Genomic DNA, 20,524 nt, shown 5'->3' with positions numbered 1-20,524 from the left:
CTACTAGAAAAAACTCTCAAAATCTACTCTAAATTTAATATGATCTAAAAGCCAAATGGTTTTTTTTAAATTGTAGAAGTGAAAAGATAAGGTTGTGAGCTCCTTAAGGGTAATAGAATGTGTACTGAACATTCTTTCGTCCAAACGGGATTTTTAGTAAACAAATGTGGAATTTTTTAGAGAAATATTATTCTTTCTATGGAAAATCGCAAAAATATAGGCCGTCCTAGCGAAATGGCAAAAATAGTATCCTCTCGAACTTCGGGTGGACGATATGATGTTGTCGAACAGGAGAAGTGCGACAGGGTGCCCAGTCGAACTCCCAACGTTCGATTGGGCCCACCATCTGGATCGGCTATGCTGTCGAACGGCAGGAGGATGAGAGGCCAGCCCCTGTCGAACTCCAGGAGGCCGACTGGGCATTATGACTAATTGTGTGGAAGGGACGTTGTTTCCTAAGTAAATCAAAAGCTAATTACCGCAATAAAGCACGACTGTATGCATGTATATCTTGTGCGGTTATGCCTACCAACCGGAATAAACTCCATTCAAAATATTTTTGCTGACGACCGCCCCACCCGGCTGGCATTCCGCTCTCTGCGAGGGCGGGAGGAGGCTAGTTTTCTAAATTTTTGAAACACAAAATTAAATTCGTAAAAAAATTAAAAATCATGAAAAACACGTAAAACCCAAAAAAATATACAAACATTGAAACTAAATAAATCATTTGTTGGTATATTTGATTTATTTAGTTTCAATGTTTGTATACTTTTTTGGTTTTACGTGTGTGGGATACCTACACCGGGGGTATCCGGAGACTATACAAATACGTACGGTCAATGAGGTACCGAATAGGAAGGAGAATATATCTGTATGGTGTCGGATAGGAGTTTGGTGGTTGCCGGATTGTATGCCGTGCAGCTCGGACCCGATCCATAACCGAATTGGGATAGATCTTAGATTAGACCTCTATCATATCTATAACCCTCCCCCACTATATAAGGGGTACGGGGTGCCCTCTTGAGGGCAAGAGAGATCCATCTGCGCAATACAATCGCTAAGCAGGATTAAGGTATTATCTCGCCACGTTGAGAGACTGAACTTGGGTAAACCCTCTCCCTCTTCATCATTAACCATCGAATTCCAAGCTTGGTAGCCACCCCGTAAGTTTATTGCCGACGCCAATCGTCGACAACGTGTTTTTCAGATTTTTTTCGATTTTTAATTTTGTTTATTTTTTAAAAAATTTAATTTTGTGTTTCAAAAGTTTAGAAAACTAGCCTCCTCCCACCCTCGCAGAGGGCACAATGTTAGCCGGGCGCGGGATGGTCGTCAGCAAAAATATTTTGAATGGAGTTTATTCCGATTGGTAGGCACAACCGCACAAGATATACATGCATGCAGTCATGCTTTATTCTGGTAATTAGCTTTTGATTTATTTAGAAAACAACGTCCCTTCCACACAATTAGTCATAATGCCCAGTTGGCCTCCTGGAGTTCGACAGGGGCTAGCCTCTCGTCCTCCTGCCGTTCGACAGCATAGCCGATCCAGATGGTGGGCCTAGTCGAACATTGGGAGTTCGACTGGGCACCCTGTCTCACTTTTCCCCTTTGACAGCACCATATCGTCCACCCGAAGTTCGACAGGATATTATTTTTGCGATTTCGCTCGGACGGCCTATATTTTTGCAATTTTCCATAAAAAGAATAATATTTCTCTAAAAAATTCACAAATGTGGCTCTCCATGTTGCTTTGCCACTGGCGTTGGCTTTCCGTGTTGCTTCGTCTCTAAGCCCTCCTCCCGCCTTAAAATAATGATTTTTTATTTGTTTGACTGTTCATCTTATATAAAATCTTTGTACAAATATGTAAAATTATAAGTCATGCTTAAAGTAGTAATAAATCAAATTATAACAAAATAATTAATAATTATGTAATTTTTTAAATAAGACTAATTATTAAATGCAGAGCAAACTGGGTCAAATAAAAAGAAAGTAGAGGGAGTATTTAGCATAGAGATGTGCCATTCATGCTATGAATGTTCATGTCTAGTGGAAATGAACACAAGCTTGCTCGCTCAGTTCAACCTAGGTTCGTTCCTCACTTCAAGTGTTGCTTGTTGGCGGCTAGTTAACCTTCGTTTTCTAGTTGGACCAAACTCCATGTCTCACTCGTTTAGTCGTTTATGTCGGCCAAAATGTAATCTTGAGTCAGGTCGGAGCTGAAGACAAGTGAGATTGGGAATTCAGGAGTCGTTCTCCTCTGAACTCATGGCTCAGGAACTCAGGATCAATTACAGCCGGAGAGGATATCTGTAACGTTTGCTAGCATTCCTTTCAGTTAAGAGAACCTAAGCTACTGCTCCAAATTGCTACCTTCGTTATAAAAATATATGACGACACTAACTTTTGGATATAATGTATGATTATTCATATGTTTTTATTCAAAGAATTATGTAGGTACTATTTATTTTGTTGTAACTTGTTTTATCATTAAAAATACTTAAATATGGGCTATATTTAATCGCACGAAAAGGATCCCTCAAGTAGTCTCCCAACGCTGATTTCGTCCCTCATCATCTTCAACCCTCTTACACCAGATCTGGAGGCATTAGTGAGGCTGCATGAAGTCATTGGGCTCTCATAATCAATGAGTTTGACAAGGAGAAAGGTAGATACGACAAGGAAGTTGGAGTTGTCGTGGTTGAGGTGAGAAAATGAGAAGTAATATGTCTACTACCAACCTCTACCAAGTGTGATACTCAACACCAATGTTGTATTTGATATGTATGGTGCCACGTCTGGTACTAAGGGATCATACTTGTATACATGGGTGTACCATATCTGATACCTAAGTATTAGATCTGATACCACATATAAATCCAATATGATACATCAGTATCACTCGATACAACTCATATGCTGGATTTTAGTAGTTAAGTAGGGGTTATGACATCATCATGGCATCTGTAAACATAAATATCGTTCACTAGTACACTGTCATGGGCTCACAGTAGGGCTTGCCATTGGTCATCCCATCCAAAACAATTAGCATAGTATTCTAATTAATTATAGATCAAAAGAAACCATACAAAGAAAAATTAAGAACTTCACCACATGATTAATGGTAACATTCACAAACTATGCACAAACATATGAGATATATGCTTCCGTTGATGGCGAAACTAACTAAACAAAATCACACAACTTTAGTGCATGCCCTTACCGTAAAATGGCAAAATAGTATACACAGTCTGCATGAGACCAGCGGCGAGCAGGAGGAAGGCGGCGATGAGAGAGGCTATCACCCACGGGTTACTGCAGTGTGTGTGCACGAAATTGGCTCGCCACCTATTCAGTTGCCTCCTGCAGTGGGCCTTGACATTCCGCTGAAGATTGTGGAGCTCACGGCTTGGACCCAGCACCGCTCCTCTAGACAAAGTGCCAGTGAACAGCTTTGCTGCAGCCTCATCACTCCCCAATAGGTTCCGGAGCACCCCTTTGGAGCCCAACAGTGAAACATCCTTGGCTGAGTCGATCATGTTGTCCATGAAGATCACGTAGGATGTGACAAGGGTGCCAGTGCCAACGTGTAGTCGTTCAAACAACATTAAGTTGAGATAGACACACTCGGTGGAGTCATCCACAATCACCTCAGGCATACTCAACACACCACGCTTGAAGTGGATGTCGAATAGGTTATCTGTCTTGCTACGCTTGAATTTGATACCCGCCTCATGCATCTCCATCACTGTGGGCATGATTTCACACATGGAGTGCTCAGGTTGTGACTTGCGGACTTCATAAGCGCCTTTCGCATAGACAAGGCTAGTGTGGTAGATGTCAAGTGGGTGGTGCCCAAGTGGCACATAGTCAACCACATCGTCTTGAAGGTTCCGCCCAAGAAATCGAAGGACCAAATGGTTGATGATTCGATCTAGCTCAACAGTCTGCAGTTGTATCATCATCACTTTATTAGTTGGAAACATACCAGTAGCATATTTGCATTTAGAGTTAAATCTATTTTACCCAACTCAATTATTACAAAGGTTCAATGTACCCATGATTTCTACCACCAATTATTTTACAATCTAAACTTTTAGAACCGTGAGAGTTAACCCACGAAGATCTAGTGAGACGCTAGGCCTCTAGATCCATTTGCCGCACAGTAATGTATCTTATCAGATTGGTGAGTGAGCTAGAAGTCTGGCTCTCTACACACCTTGAGACTGACTATGAGAGGGGTCAGCGAACACGCCTCGACATTCTTATACATGTAGCCGGTCCTCATCAGGTGCATAACCAACCTCTACACGAGAGAAGGGGAGAAGAAAAATGTGAGAAAGAAACTAACATGTGGGTCGATCTTGTTCTAGAGGCAATCATAGAGATGATTGTATTACATACTATGTTTATATATTCATCATGTATTGTTTGCTTAGATAGATAACTTATTATTGATTATTGAATATGTGATTTCCTCATGAGAATCTTTATCTTGTATGTTATTATTTCTTCAAAGGTTTCCGAATCAAATATCACCTATGGAACAAATGTGATTAGATGATCAACATATGTATTAATTGATGATCATGTCTCATGCATCATGATATTGAGATACCAAATCGATAATTTGGACACATGTTGGTGGATATGATGTTGGATAGATCCAATGTGAGATATTGAGAGCTACATGTGATGTGTTATCAATGTTCTCATTGAGTATTAATGTATAATCCTTAGACTTGAGATTACAATAGTTCCCAACATTTCTTAGAGGCTACTAAATGCTACTTCGTGATTGAGTAGTACAAAATTAGTCTTGTGCATGAAACATGTAAATAATCAAGATCGAATTTGCCTCTTCATTGAAGAGATATTTCTGGATCCCTCAATGTTATAGATTATGGAAGTGCATGATCATACTAAAGTCGATTGAGAAGTCAATCACAAGTTAGGTAATCTTACAAAATTGAGTGGATGATTAAGCTATTTAAAAGACGATAAATCATGAGGCAAAGGAATTAATACAAAGATACATAATAGGTTTAGCCGATGTGATCTTTATGTTTACTCGACAGATCAATATGTTCTGCTAGGAGCCGCTGTTGGCATGTGAACCAAAAAAGTTTCTGGGTTGCAACCGAGTATTCATGAACCTATGGGTTGCATATTTAATGGGACAAAATAAGAGAATTGGATGTTGATCCAATACAGCCTCAATTCAAATAGAGATTCGAGTAGGACTCTAGTTTTGGGTCTTATATATACAAGGGCGAGGAGGCTGGTTCTATGCGTGAGAAAACCCTACCTATTCGTGCTCGGTGTTCCTTCGCTAGACATGTGGGTACCAGTAGAGGCACTGTTAGATTACGGTATTGATCGACACAGTCGTACCGTGAGGTGTATGTATGTGGAGGAGAAGGTCGGGCTAGAACGATCAACTACTTTCTTTACACCGACGCGCATCAGATCACCAACATTACTTTGGCTTCTTAGCACCTTCTTTCGCTTCCCAGCGCGCTATGTGGTAACGATCCATGATTCTTTGGTGGCATGATTCCTGATTCACGTGATAGAAAATTTCACATATGTCTATAGATCTATCTAGTGGCGGAACTGCCTAATAAGGTTAGAGGGGTCTAAACAAGTTAGATAGAGTTTCAGCTCTCCTTTCCATTGATCTTTGCCATAACAATTTTAGTGCATCCTAATGAGGGGTTTGATGACTTAAATAGAGGTCGCTTGAGCCCGCCACCCCATGCTAGATCCGCCCCTAGATCTATCGCCATGTTGCAATGAAGATCATGTCAAGCTAAAACCACTAGGAGAGGGGTGTAATTTGTTTGGATAAGTTAAGAAGTTGAGGACTTCGAATATCTTGTTACTACTCCCTCCGTTTCATAATGTAAGATGTTTGACCTTTTTATTTGAAATGTTTGACCATTTGTCTTATTCAAAAATTATAGAAATATTATTTATCTTGCTTGTGACTTACTTTATTATCAAAAGAATTTTAAGCACGACTTATTATTTTTTATATTTATACTAAATCTTTGAATAAGACGAATGGTCAAACATTGCAACAAAAAAGTCAAACATCTTACGTTACGAAACGGAGGTAGTACTACTTATGAGGATAACTCACACTTAACACTGCTCTTTAGCTCCTCCCAAAAGTACCGTAGAATGTCTCGAAATACCAATGTACATGGGCAGGGGTGGTATCAGGCGTGGGGCAGCTTGGGCTGGAGCCCCATGCCTGACAAAAAAATCATTGAGAAATTACTATTTTTTAGTTAAAATTTAATCAAAAGATTTCTATTTTATCTTTAAACCCTAGGCTTAGTAAATTCTGGTTTCGCCCCTATACATAGGTAATTGAGTATTAAGAGTAAAGTTTTTTTTTTTTACCGGCGGTATGTCGAGAAGAACAGCCAGGAGCCTCTGCAGGAGGAGCAGAGGCAGCTGGTTCTCCAACACCAGCATGTCCGACTGGATAAAAGGCCACACGTACACCCTCCCATGAACGCCGAACACCGGGTCGTTGGCCAAGTAATCTCCCCGGTGATTGCCCATCATCATCAGCTCCAGCAAGAAGCAGCCGTCGGTGACCATCACCTCCACGAACCTCTCCTCCTTCTTCTTCTTCTCGTCGCCGTCGTCGCCACGGCGCCACTCGTCGCCGAGGTCCGGCCCGTACGCGGCCCGCAGCTGCTCCGCCACCTCCTCGACGGCGGCGACGAAGCCCTCGAGCGGGCGGCGGAGCTGCAGGTGGCGCAGCGCCCGGCGCTTGTGCTCCTCCATGGGGGCCAGCCTTGGGTCGCCGTGGTGGAGCGGCCCCAGCGACACCACCTGCGGCCGGTACGCCGCCGCGTGGCTGCTGCTCAGGCCCCTGATCCACTCCGGGACACGGTAGATGGACTGCGCCGCCCACCGCGCGCCCTCCGTCTCCGCCGGCCGCGAGGCCTCGTCGCCGGCCATGGCTATCTCCTCCATGTCGACCACCCAGCTGCTGCTGCTGCTGGCATCCATGGGCATTGCAGTTGCGGACGGATACCGCTGCGCATGCATGCAGTGCAGCTACTAGCTAGATCGGTTTGCGTTCGTGATTTCGTGTGGAAGTGTTCCTTTTTAGACGCATGGCATTCAGCTCAGCTGCGGTCGCAGGCTAACTTTCTATGACATAAAGTTAGACAAACATGGTCACTGACAGGATCTCATTGTCTATGGGCTTATATGTCAGTCATAGATTCTTTAACTTTGACGTCAGATAATCAGTTCTTTTTGACAGCATGTCTAATGTAGTATTATTATAATCACTAATACATAAGTCTTATTCTTCTAGGGTACAAATATAAGTGTCTATGGTAGAGGAATAATGGTAGATCAGGATGTGAACCCATGTGCGCAGGATGGAAGAACTGCTTGCATAATAATAATAATAATAATAATAATAATAATAATAATAATAATAATAATAATAATAATAATAATAATAATAATAATAATACCACATACATAGTTGACATTGCTCGATCAACTAATTTGCCAGATTAATTAATTGTGTTGTCATGAATCGGTGTCGTGCATGCATGTATCAAATTTATATATTTGATCGAGCAACATGGTAGATCGTGGCCCGTATACATCATCATGATATACCACTTCTTCGGTTGTGCGAACGCAATTTTAATTTGTGTTGTGATGTATCTGACATTTTCGGATCCATATATATTCTGGATGTTGAATGCATATTTGGCATGCCTACTTTAAAATTCAGTTGAATTTACCATTTCGCACACTAGCTAGGTCGTGAGATATATATATGTCTAGAAGGAAAAAAAATTGTTTGTGCGCTCGGCTTTGTAAATTTAGTACTCATACCATTTCGAACAAAACCGACCACAACCTGGCTTAGAAATACCAACGGCAGATGGAAAACGACTGCACACATACTTTTTTTAAACTTAAATTAACTCAGATTTAAAGATGATGGACGACAGATTAATATGAGTTTAGGACTAAGTGATAAATTAACAAAAGAGTGTTAGTATTTATTTCCCTCTTTGATTGTTGATGCTTGCAAGGCATTGCTATATTAGCAATGACCACAATATATACTAGCTAGTAAAATAATTTCAAGTGCTCATGTACGTGTTGTCAGCATGGAAGAACTCAAATTAAATTGCATGATCATCTTATAAGCTCCAGCAAGCTACAAGGTTTTTTTTTCGCTTCTGCTTATATTTATAACCCAAATCAAACTTGGGCATAATTAATTGCACCATCATCTTAAGCTCGGGCAAGCCATCACCATGTCACCTAATCTTCTTGTTTCTGTTTATATTTGTAAGTCAAAATTTAAATTTTTAATCTTAAATTTGAAATTGATTTTAATGTTTTTATAGTAGTTTATTTTTCATACTTGGTTTTTAGATCAATTCATGGAAAATAACCCAAAATAATTTCAAGTGCTCATGTACTTGTTGTCAGCATGGAAGAACTCAAACTTGCGTCATAATTAACTGCACGATCATCTTAAGCTCTGGCAAGCCACCACCTTTGCATCCATGTTTTTGCTTCTGCTTATATTTATAACTTAAAATTTAAATTTTTAATCTTAAATTTGAAGCAAATTTTAATATTTTTTATGGTAGTTATTTTCCATCCTTGGTTTTTAGATCAATTCATGAAAAAAATAACTCAATGGAAAACAGAGTATTCATACTCAATTAATTTGTTTAAAAGGGAAAAGATGCTTGCTCAAATTAAAGGGTGTGTACTAAAGCAATATTCTCATATGAGGAGTAATAGTTAATCCCATCTATCTCATAATTTATCAATCGATCGATAAATGTTATATGTGTTTAGATTTATTAAAACATGCCCAACCCAGGGACCGAAGGAGTACTAAGGGGTTGTTTAGTTAGGGCTAACTTTTTACCCCATGTTACATCGGATGTTTGGATACTAATTTAAAATATTAAACATTGTCTAATAAAAAAACCAATTTCATAAATGAGTGCTAATCCGCGAGATGAATTTTGTGAGCCTAATTAATTCATAATTAGCAAATGTTTACTGTAGCATCACATAGGTTAATCATGGATTAATTAGGCTCATTAGATTCGTCTCGCAAATTAGCCCAAGATTATGGATGAGTTTAATTAATAGACTACGTTTACTATTTATAATAAATGTCCAAACATCTGATATGACTAGAGGCTAAGCTTTAGCCCCTAGAAACAAACACCCCATAAGGAGTTAGCCCACAAAAATATCCTTGTAATCTTATAATATGGCCCGTGCTAGATCTAGACAATCGGAGGGAGTTCTTTTAGGCATGTAATTAAGTAAGGCTTGAAATAAAATAGAAATGATATGTTACAGTCCCTGAAATATGACTGTATTCTCTTATACGCCATACCTCAAGTGTTCTCTTAAACAAGCATAAGAAAAACGTACAAAAGATCAAACTTCTGTTTGGTCGTAGGTGGATGCATGCATGAAGTAGTTTGTACACAATCAATACACAAACTGTTATATGACATATCAACACGTCAACCATTGTAACATATCCTTAGCATCCATATAAATATAAGAATGATCCAACTATCTTCTAATATATCTTTAGCATCTATATAAATATAAGAATGATCTAACTATCTTCTAATATAAAATGGAGGTAATAATAATACAAACACGAAAGAGAGAAAGAAATGGAGAATACTCCCTCCATATTTTTTTATACGACGCATTGACTTTTAGGTCCACATTTGACTATTCGTCTTATTAAAAAAATTATATAATTATTAATTTTTTTTATAATATAATTTATTATTATAAAAATTTTAAGTATGTATTATAATTTGATATATTTGAATATAAATTTTGAATAAGACGAATGCTTAAACGTAATCTTGAGTACCGTCGTACATAGAACTTTTCTCCGAGAGACTGAATGAAGCCCAACCTGAGCTACACGTCCAGTTCAAGGTGTGCTCGTTGACGGCCCAGCTCCGCCTCCGTTTTCTAGTTGGGCCGAATCATCATCATGGGCCGGCCCGGCCCGGCAACAGAGACGTGAAAGATCAGGATTGGTCCGCCCATCAATGCACGGCTCCGGATCCTTCCAGCCTGGACAAAATTCGCTTATCATTTCTTTCGTTAACAGAAAACCAAAAAAAGAGAGAGAGAGAGAGAACCCCCACCGATTCGGAGAAGGAAGCGAGGTTGGCGAGGCCGAGGCGGGCGGAGCGCAATGGCGACGGCGGCGGCGGCGAGGGACGCCCTCCTGGACGAGCTGCGGGCGCGGATGGCGGCGCACTCCCCGCCGCTCCACGCGCTCGTCATCCCGTCCGAGGACGCCCACCAGGTCAGTTCCGCCGCCGCCGCCGCGGGGGATCGGGGTGGGGGGGGGGGATTAGATCCGATCGGGCTCGGTTCCTCTGCCCGGGCGATCCCTTTCTGCTGTTGGTTGCTGGGAAGTGATGGTGATTGAGGATTTATTGGTGTGCAGAGCGAGTATGTGTCGGAGCGGGACAAGCGGCGGCAGTTCATCTCCGGGTTCACCGGGAGCGCTGGTATGTTGGGGAGTCCTCTCAATCCATCCGTCTCTTTGGTTCTAAGCTGATGAGCCAGTTGCGAGTTCAGATGGTTGCACCAGACCAATAACATCAGGATGAGTCTGTCGCGATGAGTTCGTATAATTGCCTTTGATCATTACTGGGGTTGTGTGATTTGGTTAGGTTACTGTTGTAGAAGCGGTATTACATTCTGCAACAGTTCTATTGGATGGGTGTGGGTGGACATGCCGTTGAATTGGATGGTGGATGGGGCATGAGTGGCGGAGACAGGATGATCAATTGATTGGGTGCGGATGGCAGAAATGGGCCGTTGAAATGGTTAATTCTTGCTAATATCTAGTATCAGTCTCATGCCAGGATGTTTCGGTACGTTAGCCATATGCGTATTATTTAGAAGTGGGTGTAACCATTTGGCTGTGTCAAGGAGGTTATTAAATTGCGTGATACAACATGGCTTTATTACCACAGCTAGGTACAAGCTTTTTATGATCATTAAATCAGTGTTGTAAAAGTTGGAATATGATTGTTGGATCACAAGGTTACTAATGATTAATCAGAATACATATTATTAATTGAAATTCTATTTTCTGTTTGTAGTAACATATGAACTTGATTGATTTTTTAGATGCAAAGATATGAGCATGTCTGATTGCTCTCTTTTAGAGATATTTAAGTAGATTTACTTCTAATGTATAAATATATCTTTACTACTCATCAAATTTGTAACTCCTAACAACCAAACATAAGTTGATTGGAGATCAAGAAACAAATTTATATTTATGTAAAGAAGTCATTTCATGGGTTATGGAAGGATTAGATCTTTTGTGGTATGGCACGATTGGCTATTTTAGTCATGATTTTGCTTAACAGTATAGCATGGTTTCTTGCTTTTGTTGTCACATGCTAGACTGGGCAGAAAAGCAAATGCAAACATGGGCCACACATCAGACATCTTTGTAATGACTGTCAAAGTGTCAAGTGCCAATCCATCCAAACTTGTATGACTAATGGGGCGCTTTAATCATGCAATGGTAAATTCAGCCATTAGTCATGACTGTTTAGAATTGCACTTTATGCCATTGAGGAGACAGTTTTATCATTTGGAGTGGTACTTCAAAGTTTTTTTTCTATTAGGAAACATATTTATTGTAGGATAGTCGCTGATCCCTCTTTGCTCTGTTCAATATGATTCAGTCTGACACACCTCATGAATCAGAAATCAGTTGACTAGTTGAGGTTAATGATTGAAGCATTAAAATCAATTGATTTATGAAAATGCTATGTTTCTGACAATTAACAGACTTTTTTGAACTGGATTGTTTTATATGTTGTTTGAAACAAGCAAATAGTAAGCAAATAAATGATAACTTTTCTACTATATATAATTCTGGTTTAGTCTATCTGGACTAAAGTACGAATGATAACCTGCTTTTGTACTGGGAATGTTTAATTAATTTTTATTTCTATTATGAAATGGAGTTGAATATCATAAAGTGTGGATGCAACTTATTGAACTAGTTGTTGATTTCTTTCGTTTTCTCCCAGAGTTGCATTAGTTTCTCAGTTCAATCTATATTGAGTTTGTGTTGTTATACAGGTCTGGCGCTTGTCACTATGAATGATGCACTACTGTGGACCGATGGACGCTACTTCTTGCAAGCAGAGCAGCAACTCAGTGATCGCTGGAAATTGATGCGTATGGGAGAAGATCCACCTGTTGAAGTTTGGATAGCTGATGTAAGTGTTGACATATCTTATTGAGCATGTTCATGAAATTAATTTCAGAAGTCTAACATAAAAAATATTGGTTCACAAAACTTGTCCATAGAAATGAACTTATTTGGTTATATCCTACTCCCTCTGTTTCATATTGTAAGACGTTTTGGTTATGCCTAGATTTATCTATATATCAATGTATGTTGTTTATATATATGTCTAGATTCATTAGCATTCATATGAATCTAGGTAATGCTAGAAAGTCTTACATTGTGAAACAGAGCTAGTATCATTTTTCAACAGTCAAGCCAAAGGTTTAATCCTTGACTTTTGAATTCTGCCACAGTTTTTGTGTTGTGATATCCCAAAGTGGTTTTATTCTTGTCAACTCTAGCAAGTTTATCTCCTAGATGTGGTCCTTTTTGTTATGTTGTAGATAACCATATTCAATTGTGGTGGTAATACCTCATTGCCTACTATCTTCCCTCCTGGTGCTGTAGTAGATTCAAGTAATAGCGTCATGTTTGGTTTGATTAAATCGCTATGCTTGGGAACATTAGTTTATTTTGATCCTACCAAATACAAACATAAATTAAAGACCTACTTGATGTTTTTATTTTGCTAGGAAAAAATGAACAATCATGTCAATGCTTCTATGATTAGAGAGAATGAGTTTAGTTACTTGTTGATTTGCAGTGTAATACTATTGGTGATTAGCTTGTTGTTTGTTCTGAATAATGTTGTTTCTGACTAACGTTTGTGGCTTGTGTTTGCTGTTGTGCAATTAGAATCTGTCAGATGAAGCTGTCATTGGAATCAATCCATGGTGCATCTCTGTTGACACTGCCCAGAGATATGAGCATGCATTTTCAAAGAAGCACCAGATACTGTTTCAACTTTCTTCTGACTTGGTAGATGAAATATGGAAGGATCGTCCTTTGGCTGAGGCTCTACCTGTAGTTGTGCATCCTGTAGAGTATGCTGGGCGTAGTGTTACCGAAAAACTTAAGGAGTTACGAGAAAAACTACTAAATGAGAAGGCTAGGGGCATTATAATAGCTGCTCTTGATGAGGTACTATTAAGCTTATTCTTTTCATTGTTTCTTATTCAGTACAGTATTGAATATATTCAACTGTGTTTGAAATTTTGTCAACTTTGCCAGTTTTAATTTTTCGACTTTCGTTATTCTTATCTAGGTTGCCTGGCTGTACAACATTAGAGGAAATGATGTGCATTACAGCCCAGTGGTTCATTCTTATTCTATTGTAACCTCGCACAGTGCGTTCTTTTATGTGGATAAGAGAAAAGTATCTGTTGAGGTAGTTAATCCACTGAGCACATTTTCTTCTAGTATTTCATTATGTCTTTTTTTTTTAGATAATCACAGTCATGATTTTGAAGGACATGTAGTGAACTGTGGCTCTTATTTGGTCCAGGTCCAGAACTACATGACTGAGAATGGTATTGATATCAGAGACTACAATATGGTTCAATCAGATGTAAGCTTGCTTGCATCTGGACAGTTAAAAGGTTCTGCAGTTAATGGTACCTCACATGTGGAAAATGATATGAATGAGAATTCAAAAGTTTGGATTGATTCAAATTCGTGCTGCCTTGCACTCTACTCAAAACTTGACGATCAAGTTCTGATGCTGCAATCACCTATTGCTCTTCCAAAGGCTGTGAAGGTAAAACTTTTTTCTTTTGTTTTTATGGTAGTATTTAACAGAACAAACCTGCATCTTTTCCAATAGACAAAAACCATGTCTTTAATTTATGCTCACTCTAGTAGTGTTGAGACTTGAGAGGGTTCATGCATTTCAAGTAGCTTGGAACCAGCTAATAAAACAATAATATGATAGTGAAAATTCCTAGCCTGAGTTGTATTTGTATATATGAGCACAATCAATTACCAAGAGCTCTTGGTTCCTGTCTAGGTTGAAATGAAACAAACAGATCAGTAACGACTTGACATCAGCCACACAGGGTATGTTTGGTACATCGGCTATCTAGTTCCACCAGCCTTCAGCAAGAATTTGGTAGGTGAGAGATTACCACCCCACAGCTTGTCCTATACTGTGGTAGGACTGTGGGAGGGAATGACAATCTGCGCAAACGAAATTAAGATCATGTCACATTTTTAAAGTTTTATATTAAGCAAACATCTTCAAATCAACAAAGTGTTTCACGCTAGGACAGTTTAGAAGAACATCATCTTTACATTTAAGAAGAATGGGAGTAGACCATTTCTCGCTAGAAGTGTATTTTCTTGATTTTCTTGAGGTATTCCTTTTGTTTCATGTTATTTATTTTAGTTCCATTATATATGGAAAATCAGATGTATCATTAAAAGTTTTATCATTTATAATCTATATGGCTATATTTTTTTCTCATGGTGGTATAAAATCCCACAGAGCTGGATGGTTTGAAAATCTGCTATATACCATTGCAATATTTATTGTTTATTAATCTGTATGCTTATATTTTTTAATTTCTGGTATAGAATCCTGTAGAGCTAGATGGTTTGAGGAAGGCACATATTCGAGATGGTGCGGCTGTTGTGCAATACCTGGCTTGGCTTGACAGTCAGGTTAGTGTAAATGTGTTTCTCATGCAACCAAGCCTTGGGCTTTAAGCAAGTATTTTTCTTACGCTCTTGTTTGAGGACATGACAGCTTGATTTGCACTTGAAATGTTATTTAATGCTTCGGCAATCTTTCTAATTACTTGCTACTTGCTCTCATGATCTTTTCGTCTTGATGACAGATGCAAGAGAACTATGGAGCTTCTGGTTACTTTAGTGCGGCCAAGGGTTCACAGAAAAAGGAGCACATGTGAGTATGCTATGATATTGTACTTATGGTTCTTTTGGTCCAGCCACAAATATGTCATTTGTCTTTTTCTGTAGTCAAACTTCTGAAACTTTTGGTCATCAATTAAATTTAAAATACTTAGTTTGAAAACGTCCAAATGGTATGCATGGATATTGTCTTGAAAAGTACTTCCATAGTATCATAAACTTATTAGATTTTGTAGTATAATAAAAAAAAGAGTAAATTGCACTCTGAGCCACATGTTTTTAACAAAGTTTCACTTTGGACCATGCTTGAAGTTTTTTTTTTTTCATTTTGGGGTAGGTATTGTTTCCAAATGTTGCATCAGACCGAGTGGTCCACATGTAAGTGACACATGGACAATAAAGGTGGTTAGTTTCATTGACATGTGGGCCACCTGGTCCAAAGTGCAAAATTTGGCAACAATAACAACCCAAAGTGAACAAAACACTTCAAGGATGGTTCAAAGTGAAACTTTGGTAAAGAATATAATTATAGTCAAAGGCACACCTAGAAGATAATGTATATTTATGATTGGAAGGACTATGATCATGCAAATTGGAATCATCTATTATCAAAATATGGCCAACTTTTCTTTGTAGATTAGGATTTAAGACTATTATCCATGTTAGGTTTGGGTTCTGAGAACTGTCTAAATCATATGTACAATTAACAGTAGTTTTGTCTTATTGACAATCATCGATTTTTATTTACTTATTTATATTTTTGCCTAAGGAGGTTGTGATAGACTTTTCTTGAACATCATGTGCAATTCTGCAACTTGACTTGGTTGCAAACCTGAGAAAGTGCACTGTTCCTTTTTGTATCATATTTAAAATGTGGTTCCTTTATTGTTTTTACACTGCTGCATCTCAGCACTGCATGCTTATGCTAAGAACACCATATGGAGTACAACATTTACATTTAGCAAATTTCCTGAAGGCTGAAGTTTCAATGCTCCATAATTCCTTTGTTCTGAGTTTGATTTTTGATTATATATAATGAATCCCACCATTTTTGTGATACATCATTTGGTCTATGCATGATAGCAATCAGTCATTATTTGCTTTGTTATTTATGAACAGCAGTGTGCATTTGGTTGCGATAATATTTTCTTTCACTCCTATAGGGAAGTAAAACTTACCGAGGTTTCTGTGAGTGATAAACTCGAAGGTTTCCGTGCATCTAAAGAGGTATGGTACTAAAGCATCACTCCTTTTCAAGCTTAAGTGTAACGGTGTTAACCTTTATTTTTCAAAGTTAAAAGTACACTTCTTGGTTTGTGGAAATTGTTAAATATAAACAAGTTTCTGATAGTTACCTATGACTTGGTTTTAGCAACCACTAATACCCGTTGCATGTTTGGAACTAATATAGCCAAGGACAATGTGATTTCACTTGAACCCGTTAAGATACTACTAAAACAGTGAAAATCTACTATTAACTATTTTATGTCTTGTGTTCTTTTAGAGGAATGCTTACTGTTCTCAAGGGTATATCAGTAAGCATAATTGAAAAAAAGTACTCTTGGATAAAATTATATGTGTTGTTACTTTGATGTAAACAGACGGTAGGTGGAGAGGGAGGGAACTGTCAGAGACTTCCAATCTCCGCCCTCCATAGTGCAAAGCTCAAGAGTGAACGCAGAATCTTTTCTGTAAAATTGTTTTACACAAAACATTCTACTTTCACTCTGAGCTCTTTATTAAGGATATTGAGGGTCTCCAACAGGTCCCACTTTCTCTGCTACCATGTGTTATGTCATAGTAACAACAATAAAACATGCATTTTAGTTGAACATCTGTCCTTACGTTATTTTTAGATGAATATAGAAACTAGAAAGAATTGCCCGAGAGCATTTTGCAGTTCGCAGTCTCTTGCTATACGGAGTACAACTTTTGGCTAACGGATAATATATTTCTGCAGCACTTCAAAGGCCTGAGTTTTCCTACGATTTCATCCGTTGGACCAAATGCAGCAGTAATTCACTATTCACCGGAAGCTAGTTCATGTGCTGAACTTGATGCTGATAAAATATATCTATGTGACTCTGGGGCTCAGGTTGAGTACATTTCAGTCCAAACTAAAATTTTATGGTAGCGGAATTACTAGTCTAACTCTTTTATGTGGTACGCTTGCAGTATCTTGATGGTACTACAGACATTACAAGAACTGTACATTTTGGCAAACCCTCTGAGCATGAGAAGTCATGCTATACGGCTGTAAGTTTTATTATTTCACTTTCTAAAATTTTATTTTATTTAGAACGAATGACATGCCACATACTAAGTCCTATTTGGAATTAAGCACCATATTTGTTGTGTATCATTTGTTGAAGCATATCTTTGATCCTTGCTTATCTGTCATGTGTTCTTCGTTGTTTGAATTTGCATTAATTTTCTGTGCTTTCTAAGTTCTAGGAGACTGCACCTTGCTAGCATCTGACTAGAACTGGAACTTTACCCATTCCTTGAGCTGCCTGGAACCTTGCTCCATTACTAGGTTTCATCATTTCCCATATTCAATTACTTCTCCAGTCCATATTGCTATTGGTTTTGTCAAAATTGGCATGTTGACTTTATTACAGCCTTGTTATTTTATTTCCATTGTACAAATAAACATATTAAATGCTTGACTGTATAATAGATATTATCCATGTAGTTTTGATTTTTTTTTGTTACTATTTTTCTATTCTCATGCAAGTGATATCAAACATTCGATATAGGTTTTGAAAGGACACATTGCACTAGATATTGCTGTATTTCCCAATGGAACCACAGGTTAGTGTTTTGAGCTTTCCTATTTCCATACACATGAACTTGACATTTAACATTTATCATGTGTTACCCTAAGGATAAAATGGTCGCCAGATGTACCGCGAGGTTTTAACGTGACCTAATAGTGTATGAGTTGATACAATCATTTGTTCTTTATGCCTTAACTTATAAACATGCGACATCATGTTTTCTCAAAGCCTCATTTCTTCAAAGATCATGTTCAATGCTTCTTTAACCTTTGGAAACTGTAAGAAGATTCCACTAGTCTCTAATGTTATTTAGTGGTAAAAAATCTTGTTAAATTTCCCTATCATTTAATTCGGGAAGGAAAATGGATGAACAGAAAGTTGTGACTAAGAAAACAGTTTATACTGCCATGTTCTGACACCAATGCATTCATTGTATTACACTTAGTTTTGCAAGTTATATTAAACAAAATCCCTGTCATTCTATTATGAATTGTGATGAAGTGCTTTACTAGCTTAAACCTCAACAGGGCATGCTCTTGATATTCTCGCACGAACACCACTTTGGAAAAGTGGTCTTGACTACCGGCATGGTACAGGCCATGGAATTGGATCTTATTTGAATGTTCATGAAGGTCAGATGCTGGTTCATCCTCTTCTATGACAGTAAATTATCTCATTGTAGGGCTACCATGACATGTTTAATCCATACTGTTTATGCTTTTAATCCAGGTCCTCACCTAATTAGCTTCAGACCTTCTGCTAGAAATGTACCACTGCAAGCATCAATGACTGTAACAGATGGTCAGTAAATATCCTAAACGAACCACTAGTTATTTTAAATAGGACTATCAATAGTTCAGTGTGAAACTACTTTGTAGTTGATAGTCCTGTTGCTGCAATTATCGGTGTAAAGTTGAACTTGCACAATATTTTCTTCCAGAACCTGGTTACTATGAGGATGGAAGCTTTGGTATAAGGTTGGAGAATGTTCTGATACTTAAAGAGGCCAATACTAAATTTAATTTTGGAGATAAGGGCTATTTGGCATTTGAACATATAACATGGGTAAGTATTATTTGTTCATACACTTCGGTAACTACTATTCTCTTTGTTACTTGTTTATAGAGGTGTTTCTCCAAGTCTCATATTTTGTGAAGTGTCTTCAATTACCAAGGGATTCCTGCTGATAATATATTGTGTTACTGTTAGAATGCTGCTTTTCTTTATACTTGTATAACCATTTTTAAGCCTTGTTGCCATTTCTTTTTCCAGTATTTGCATTAAGTATGTAAGATAGAATTTCATGCATGAGGATCATTATACCCAACTAAATTTTAATGTGTAGTGTGTGTCCTGGCGAGTAATCCCATCATACGTTCTAAATAATCTCTAGCTTCTCCTTTTGTCCCAGTCGTTGCAAATTTAGCAGAACATGCCTTTTTCTAATCTCGACATATGAGCTGCTCCTCACCAGTTCAATAGTTCATTAACATGTAATTCTTGTCATGCATGCGTTTGCTCGTGTATTGATGGATCTCTTGGTTATGCAGGCTCCATACCAGACAAAACTGATTGACACCACTTTGCTGACCCCTGCCGAGATTGAATGGGTAAACGCGTATCACTCAGACTGCCGAAAAATTCTGCAGCCTTACCTGAATGAGCAGGAGAAGGAATGGCTAAGGAAAGCTACTGAGCCTATCACTGTGAGCTGTTAAGCTATCAACTAGCTGGTCGGCATTTGCCTAGATGGGCACACGGCGCAGGGTCTCAACCAACTGCAACCATTCGTGCATTCGTGCCTAGATGCGCAGAACTGCAGATGATTTGTGGCACGCCATGCGTAGATAAACGGCTATCCCACAATTTAATTACTTGCAATAAGTGTGAATAGCAGAAAACATCGCAAATCATTCTTTGCCTTTTTTCTGCTAAGATTGAATGTGAGGATTGGAGGTAGAAATAAGACAGGACTGAATGCTTTCCTCCGTTGAATATGGTTGCATTTGTACAGTTATTCAGACGTTTTCTTTTAGCCCTGTTGCTTTTAAATCGTGGTGTATCGAGAATGTATGATTAGCACTGGATAAATAAAGAAATTTAACGGCCATACCAGACATCGTAGGCTCTTTTAGTCATTTTTAGTCCCTAAAAATCTAAACAGGAGGGACTAAAAGGATATTATTAGGCTATTAGTCCCTTTAGGAGGAACTTATTGGGGCTAATTTTCCTTCCTTACGCAGATGCCGCGGCCCACGCCGGAGGCAGCCATCGCTCCTGTTGCTGCTTAGTCGTTGTTGTTGCTGATTTGTGATTTAAAAAATAATTACTTTTAGTCTATCCCTCTAACCAAACAGTAGGGACTAAATATTATTTAGTCCATTGACTAATTTTTAGTCATAGAACTAAAGAACCAAACAGGGCCATAGTCTGATGGTGATAGGCGGGGTTTAAATTCCGTAACAGTACTTTATCGTTTATATCATTAAATAGCTATAAAAAATAAGAAAATCCTTCATCTCTATCTTCAAGCAGCCTGTATTTACGTTTATACTTGAATATTACATACTTTAGCTCACTATTTATGTTGTTTTCTCTTTATTTCCTCTCTTTCGGTGTGCTTCTTTCCCATCAAATA

At 38.4% G+C, this 20,524-nt stretch overlaps 2 protein-coding genes across 2 annotated transcripts; one reads left to right on the top strand and one right to left on the bottom strand.

Annotated features, from left to right (window-relative positions):
• Positions 1-3,209: 3,209 nt before the first annotated feature.
• LOC102709606 (UPF0481 protein At3g47200-like) lies at positions 3,210-7,041 on the bottom strand. The gene is made up of 2 exons (XM_040528553.1): positions 6,415-7,041; positions 3,210-3,950 (listed from the first exon to the last, which is right to left on the bottom strand). Exons 1-2 carry the CDS (start codon positions 7,039-7,041, stop codon positions 3,210-3,212), a joined length of 1,368 nt encoding a protein of 455 aa, XP_040384487.1.
• A 3,132-nt stretch (positions 7,042-10,173) lies between these two features.
• Positions 10,174-20,006, top strand: LOC102702141 (aminopeptidase P1). The gene is made up of 16 exons (XM_040528732.1): positions 10,174-10,378; positions 10,523-10,586; positions 12,187-12,326; positions 13,094-13,378; positions 13,503-13,625; positions 13,743-13,994; positions 14,810-14,896; positions 15,073-15,140; positions 16,270-16,333; positions 17,067-17,201; positions 17,282-17,362; positions 17,866-17,920; positions 18,414-18,518; positions 18,616-18,687; positions 18,827-18,951; positions 19,437-20,006. Exons 1-16 carry the CDS (start codon positions 10,265-10,267, stop codon positions 19,602-19,604), a joined length of 1,938 nt encoding a protein of 645 aa, XP_040384666.1. The 5' UTR covers positions 10,174-10,264; the 3' UTR covers positions 19,605-20,006.
• The last annotated feature ends 518 nt before the right edge of the window (positions 20,007-20,524 follow it).

The sequence above is a fragment of the Oryza brachyantha genome, chromosome 11, assembly GCF_000231095.2.
Source record: "Oryza brachyantha chromosome 11, ObraRS2, whole genome shotgun sequence".
Classification (NCBI taxonomy): Eukaryota; Viridiplantae; Streptophyta; class Magnoliopsida; order Poales; family Poaceae; genus Oryza; species Oryza brachyantha.
This window is presented reverse-complemented; position numbering and strand designations above follow the sequence as displayed.

Coding starts and splice junctions, on each gene's coding strand:
- LOC102709606 (XM_040528553.1), bottom strand. CDS start 7,041: ATGCCCATGGATGCCAGCAGCAGCAGCAGCTGGGTGGTCGACATGGAG. Junction 3,951..6,414: donor TTCTTCTCGACATACCGCCG/GTAAAAAAAAAA, acceptor ATACAACTGCAG/ACTGTTGAGCTAGATCGAAT.
- LOC102702141 (XM_040528732.1), top strand. CDS start 10,265: ATGGCGACGGCGGCGGCGGCGAGGGACGCCCTCCTGGACGAGCTGCGG. Junction 18,519..18,615: donor TTATTTGAATGTTCATGAAG/GTCAGATGCTGG, acceptor CTTTTAATCCAG/GTCCTCACCTAATTAGCTTC. Junction 18,688..18,826: donor ATCAATGACTGTAACAGATG/GTCAGTAAATAT, acceptor ATTTTCTTCCAG/AACCTGGTTACTATGAGGAT.